The sequence below is a fragment of the Vigna radiata genome, chromosome 8 (genome assembly GCF_000741045.1).
Source record: "Vigna radiata var. radiata cultivar VC1973A chromosome 8, Vradiata_ver6, whole genome shotgun sequence".
Classification (NCBI taxonomy): Eukaryota; Viridiplantae; Streptophyta; class Magnoliopsida; order Fabales; family Fabaceae; genus Vigna; species Vigna radiata.
The window spans coordinates 2,751,811-2,758,590 of record NC_028358.1 but is presented as its reverse complement, the minus strand read 5'-3'; the positions used below and the strand labels follow the sequence as shown (position 1 = coordinate 2,758,590).

Here is a 6,780-nt window from a genome sequence, read left to right as displayed (position 1 = left end):
CAGAAAATAAAATTCAACAGCTCGATCATACATCTTATTGTTTTAACAAATTCTTCTAAAACTATGATAAAGAAATAAAAATAATCATATTCATATATGTATAAAATAACACTAATTAGTCTATATAATAAGAAAATATATATACATAAAAATATTTACTTAAACTCTTTCACTCTGACTTTTTTATACAAAAAATGATAAACCTTTCTTAGACTTTGTGTTCGTATTCATAGGAATTCGATTATTATCATCCATAATCATATATAGATTGGATGACTGTGTCCTAAACAACAAATAAACGAGAAGGTTGTATTGACAAAAGCATAACAAAGAAACTTATCAAAGTATGTATATGTGTTTGAAATTTCACTTCGACTATAGATAAGACCAATTTATAATATATAAATGAGGTAAAAATTTTATTTTAAAAAACTAATTTTATCAGAGTCATGGTTGGAGTCTATCCTATCAATATCTATTTTTCGTTGAATTTTGTATAGCCGTCAAAATGAGTCACAACCCGCAAGCCAACCCGGCTTACCACGGGTTCGGGCAGGGTTGGGTTTGAAAAAATTGAATTTTTTTTATACGGGTCAGATTTCAACCCTCATTTAAACCCGACTCATGCGGGTTGAACCCGTGGTGGGCCGGGTTGGCCTACCAAGACACTTACCTAATTTTATTTTTTTAATTTATTATTTTATTTATGAAACCCAAAAAAATAAAATACTCTCTTCACTCACTGTGTATACCAAAAAAGTAACATTTGCTCTCACAAATCACTCTTACGGAGCTCTCATTTACAGTGCTGTCAATCTCACTTCTTCATTGAAATTCTTCAAGGAACAGGTTTTTTGTATGTTTTTTGTGTTTATTTTTGGATGACATTTGGATTATATTGTACTTTTTATTATTATTTTGAATTGTCTTCCGTTTAACATCATTTTTAGGAGTGAAATTTGTTTAAATTTGAATATAGAAAGTTTGTAATTTTTTTATTTAAAAAAAATTGTAATTAAATGGACTAGTGAGCTGACTCGTTTATCCACCAACCCGTGGTGGGTCGAGCCAGATTCAGATTTTTTTGACTCGCTAATAAATGAATCGAGTTGGATTGACTCACTAAGTGACCAACTCGTAGTAGACCGGATCAAATCGAGTCGGATTACCCGTTTTCACAGTTTTTGTTGGTCCATGTTACTATGAAGTATCTATACATACTAACTAACTGCAGAAAAAGAAAAGATAAATGAAATATTCATGAGTTGTAACAAGAAAAAAACAAAGTCCCATCAACTTCATGGCCTTCAATATACTTGAAAGGTTCCACTTATTCCAAGACAACCATTTGAAAGAGATGGAACCAGCAAAGTTTTCCACAAGAACCAAAGGAGTGCTTGGACTTTTTACAAGGGAAAAAACAATAACATGAAATTTAAACCTTTGTTGAGGTTGCTGTCTTCAATCAAGATTACAACTTTATCTGGGTATCTACTGCTCTTAAATTTTGTAGTACCAAATATAAAAGGAATCTTAATTATAGTGAATGTTATATATTGATTGACCAAACAAAAACCTTATTGATCTAGCCAGTTTGCTGAAATTCTACTGTCTATGTACGACAGAGAAATTGATATATATACATTGTACTATGAACCACTGCTAAAGTGCACCTTGTAGGGGTCTACCTTAATTATTCAGAAATTGACCCATTTCAAGTGATCACGTTCTCAACTTTTCTTTAACTTGCTAGAAATTACAGAGAAAGCACGAATATTACTAGTTTATTCTTAACAAAAGCATATAGAGTTAAACATGTTTAGTTTATTTAATCAATGCTTCAGCATCATCTATTCGTATCATGGGGTCTACATCATACTTTTCACTAATTGCATAAGCCAAGAAAATTTTTTCCCTTCGTTGACTGGATCCGCTACTGTACCTTCAGATAATGCGTTCTCAACAAAACAATCACATAAATCCAAATTTCTTCAGTATAATTTTAAGACATTTTTAATATGTAATATATATATTAGTTCATTTTTAATATTTAAGTAATGGCTTTGAATATATAGTTTTAACTTTTGAAATACCAAGTCCATTAATTAAAATAAACTAGTTTTTTTTTTCTTTGACAATGCGTGAGCTTAACATAAAATGATAAAGAATTGAAAACTCCCATGAGAAAATTATTTAAACGATATTATTTTGTTACGTTTCTTCGTCGTTGACTAAACTAATTCTAAGGTAACCACAGAATTGCATAAATTTCAAAACACGTTGGTTAAAGAGGAATACTAATTCTTCTTGTAAAAATTAATTTTGTGCCGAATTAAGGTCAATTTGTGGAAATAAAAAGAACAAGAGTTGAAGGATCTGTTATTAATAATAAAAAAAAGAAAAACTGAATGTCCAGAATAAAGTGTTTATCTCGCAATACAAAAAATTAAAATATCATAAGGTACGCAAACAAAAACCTTGCGACATTAATTGAATATATTAACCACTATTGTAAATTTTGTTGTCCATTGTTTAGTCTAAATTTTCAAATTTCTATTGTCCTACGAAAAAAAAATGGAGAGTTATATCTCAGACTCCCTATGAATCATATATGCTACTAGTTAATTTATAAATTATTTATTGATGGTAATATTAACCATATTTAATTATATGTTACAAATGATATCTAAGAAGAAATGCAGGAGATTATATGAAACAAATTTCTCCATAAATTTCTACAACATAGTTTAGGTATAAATTTGATTTGTTTTTATTCTTCTCTACTCTAAATTCTTTTGGAGAAAATTGTATTAAATGGGGCATGAAAGATTGATAGAGAAAACAATACAAACTTGCCTTTGAATAACATTTTGAAAATGAATGCAAAATTTAACAGAAAAATATTACAACTATATATTCGTTTCAATTTATCATCAATCTATATATGTAAATTCTTTGTTATATTAATGAAAGTGTACGCAATTGTTGAGACAGAGTGTGCATGGATTCAATTAATCACCCACATATTAATGAATTCTTTGTTTTCCTCTAATCTTGTTAACAACAATCATCACGTGATGGAGTTCAACATGGTTGGTTGGTCAAAGAAACTCGTTGACCATGATCGAGTATCCACCAGGGGAAGTATATATATATATATATATACCAATGGATAATTGAACCAAGTGGGTATATAAATATTATTATATTCAACTGCAACATCAGAGTTCAACATACTTTAATTATAATAATTTCACGATCACAAGTGAGGCAATATCGGAGAAAAAAAACAACTCCACATCAGATAAACTAGTCTCACAGATATATGAAGTAAACGATAGCATATAAAACACATGAAAATAAGGAATCAAATACCACCATGATGATTTGTTAGGAAGAAGTTGCACCCATGTAGGTATAAGACAACAAGGTTCATTATTAAAAGTATTTATGAAGCATAAGTTATACATGAAATAATGAAGTTTGTGCACTTAGTTTCCAAATTACTTGTTATCACTATCCTCAGCTATGGCAACGATTTCAGTGTTTGACTGTCCCAGCAAGCTGCTTATGGATCGAGCTTTCACCATTCCAAGCTTCATCCTCCTCTTTGTCACAATCAATGGCTTCTTCTCATCGTTGTTTTCAGCATCTTTTCCCAGAGGGTCTTCGGTGAAACTGCTAGGCTTTGCAGTTTGCTTCTCTAAGGAAGACTCAGACTTTGGCATGTTGCTCTTTGGTGCACCACTGGTTGTGCCAATGGACTTGTTTCTCACACTCGTCATGCTCCTCAACCTTCCCTTCCCCAAGTGATGCTCGCAGAGAGAGTAACCCACCAAGGTTTGTTGACAACACCTCCATCCTCTTCCATTCACACGACTGCACCTTGAACCTTCCATTAGTGCACCACCCCTTACCCTCTTCTTACCAACATGCACTTCGGGTTTCGTTTCTCTTGTTACCTCTTCTTCGTACTCATCATCATCATCATCATCATCTTCTTCTTCTTCTCCTCCTTCCTTGTTACTGTCACCTCGCCTCGAACACTTCCTGTTCATCTTTGTCTTCATTCTCTTCATCTTCGTCTTCGAACTCTTCTTATCATCATCATCATCATTTTCCTCCTCACCGTTGCTGTTATCCTCTGTTGCACTCTCGAAGGTCCCTCTTCGTTTCTTGGGTGGGAAAGCTTTATCTCCCTCGCTCCATCTCCCATCTGCGTGTATGCAAACTGAAGAGTTATCTTTTGACACATTTCAGGGTCACCCTTTGGAAGGATGAGAGTTAAAGCAATGGAAAGTTACACACTTAAACATATATACAAAAAAAGGTGATACGAAATGATAAGGAAAGAGAAATAACAATAAATGAAGAGTGTAATGTAGGTGTATATAGTGTGTATCATTACTCCAAAGAATGCATGTGATATGTATTAAAGAGAATAAAGTTTTAAGTGAGTGTAAAACTGAAGGTGTAAGAAAAATATCAAAGTTGCATGACTGGGGAGTGGTAAAAGCATGCATTGTTGAGATCAAACTCTTTGTGCATCTTTTGTTACCTTGTTTAGGAGGGCTTGAAGGTGAAACTGTCTGAGAGCACGAGATTCTTCCTTTCCTACAAAGAAAAGAAGATCCAGTATAAGACCACAGAAAAATTTATAGCGAAAAGGGAAAGGATGAAGAAAAAGTAATGTAATGTCGTTGAAATAGTGGGAGAGAGATGTGATGCAGTTGGGGACCAGCATTTGGTTGAAGCCGATTGTGCAGCTCAAGGGCAAACGGTAGTTTAACCAATTTGGAGAAAAAAACGATTGCATTTCATGAGAGGGGCTCGTATTTAGAACACTTTGAATAGTATTTTGTTTTTCTTTTCTTTTATGCAGAAAATAAATTAGAAATAAAAAAAAAAAATGTTTTTCCATGGTGGTTAAAACCGAGTTATGTATGGGTCTCCATGTTTTGACCTTTTTTACTAGGAGATTTGATGAAGGAGAAAGAGGAAATAATATGATGTCTTTATCTATTTTAATTCATGTCTAGCTAGCTTGGATTCATAATTCTTACCTGGTATCATTACCCTTATGTCCCCTTCCTTCTTCTTCCCTTCTCTCATCTTCCATCTACACCAAAAAATAACACACATGGGATCCACAACAAACGGTTGTTATTGGTTAATGGTCACCCCTAATGTGAGTGTAAAATAAAAATTAAAAACAACACAACAATGATAATTTTAATTTAATTACACCAACCCCTTGTCAAAGGTTGAAACAAAAGTGCACTAATTCACAAACCCACAACAAAAAATGACCAAAAATTAAAAGGATTAATGCCAAATAATGTTTCCACTAACCAAAGAGTCTCCTTGCTTCTTGCGCTGCTGCCTCAAGTTCTGTGTCTCTCCTTCTCCAGAGGTCTCATCAGAGCCGTTCGTGGGTTTTCCGATCGGAGGGAGAGGCTGATCGGACGGCTGAGAGGGATCCAAGAGGAAAGAGGGTGCAGCAGCAGCCGAACCAAAAGTGCAAGAAGGGTGGAGTGAGGTGGTGATGGCATCGTTGAGTTGCACCATCACCGGTGACCGGTTGATCAGGTTGGGATCTGAGTGACTCACCGGCAATAGAGGGAAAGGCACTTGTCTCTTACGGATCCTCATAGGTGCAAACAAGATTGGTTGGACTTGTTCTGTCTCACCAGATTCACTCCTTCAAACACACACTCGCAAAATCTCACACACCCCAGAAGAGATCTTAGTCAAGATTTCGGGGAAAACAAGGATTGAACACAGAACTAAGGAGAGAGAAAGAACAGAAAACTCACAAAGGTTAAACACCACACACACACCTATCTACTACTACTTCATGGTATCGGAGAACAAGAAGAAGAAAAAAACATGTTTTTACGTGAGTTTGTGAGTGAAACTCTCGCCTCAACAACACACCCAACTTTCTCTCTCCATGTATGCTTTGTGTCTCTCTGGGCTCCTGACTTGCCTTTTATTTGTTGCACCAAGGAAAGGAGGGTGCTGTATGGGTGAAGGATGGCACGTGTGGGAGGGTGCGACACGTGTGGAGGGTTACAGGCTGGGACGGTGGCCCGTGGGAGAGAGAGAGAAAAGGAAAGAGACATGTACGGACGAAGATGCCAGAGTGGAGGAGGGAGGATTGGCAAATAGAAAATTAGAAAAACTGAAAATGAGTTGATAAGGGAATAAGAGAGAGAGAAAATGAAAGAAGGTTGATACTTTTAAGAGGAGAGTGTGGACCCCACTATCGTGGCTCTCCTTAATAAGGACCCATATGTTCTCTAGTAGTCATACTCTTTTCCATCTTGTAAGAGGAATCGATCATTTTAAATTATTACTACATAGAGGGGTGTGTAAGTGTGTAAAACTCTGGGTTGAAATTCATTAGTCAACTTTACGTTCTACTAATTTTTTTCAATTGAATAAAAATATTTTACTAAGATTTAAATAATTTAATAAGCAATTAAGTTTATTTCAACCAAGTTGAAAGTGAGTTATTTTTAATTTACTTTTATATTTTTATATAAAGTTTTAAATTTTATTAAAGCATTAAAATTAATCTTGAAATTTAGTAGATTGAGTTAATCTAACTTCTATGAATTAACATAATAAGAATTATAAATAAGGTAAAAAATTTTGTACTCCAACTCAATTCAAGAGGTTAGTAGATTGAGTGGATTAACTCACTTAACAAAAATTTATTATCTCAATTTACTTTATATATTTATTATACAAATAAAATATATTGATTTTATTCAT

General features: G+C 34.0%; 1 protein-coding gene across 1 annotated transcript; it reads right to left on the bottom strand.

Moving 5' to 3' along the window:
- Nucleotides 1-3,412: 3,412 nt before the first annotated feature.
- Nucleotides 3,413-6,253, bottom strand: LOC106770954. The gene is made up of 4 exons (XM_014656811.2): nt 5,353-6,253; nt 5,064-5,119; nt 4,559-4,614; nt 3,413-4,216 (listed from the first exon to the last, which is right to left on the bottom strand). The coding sequence occupies exons 1-4, from the start codon at nt 5,650-5,652 to the stop codon at nt 3,504-3,506; spliced, it is 1,125 nt and encodes a 374-aa protein (XP_014512297.1). The 5' UTR covers nt 5,653-6,253; the 3' UTR covers nt 3,413-3,503.
- Between the last annotated feature and the right edge of the window lie 527 nt (nt 6,254-6,780).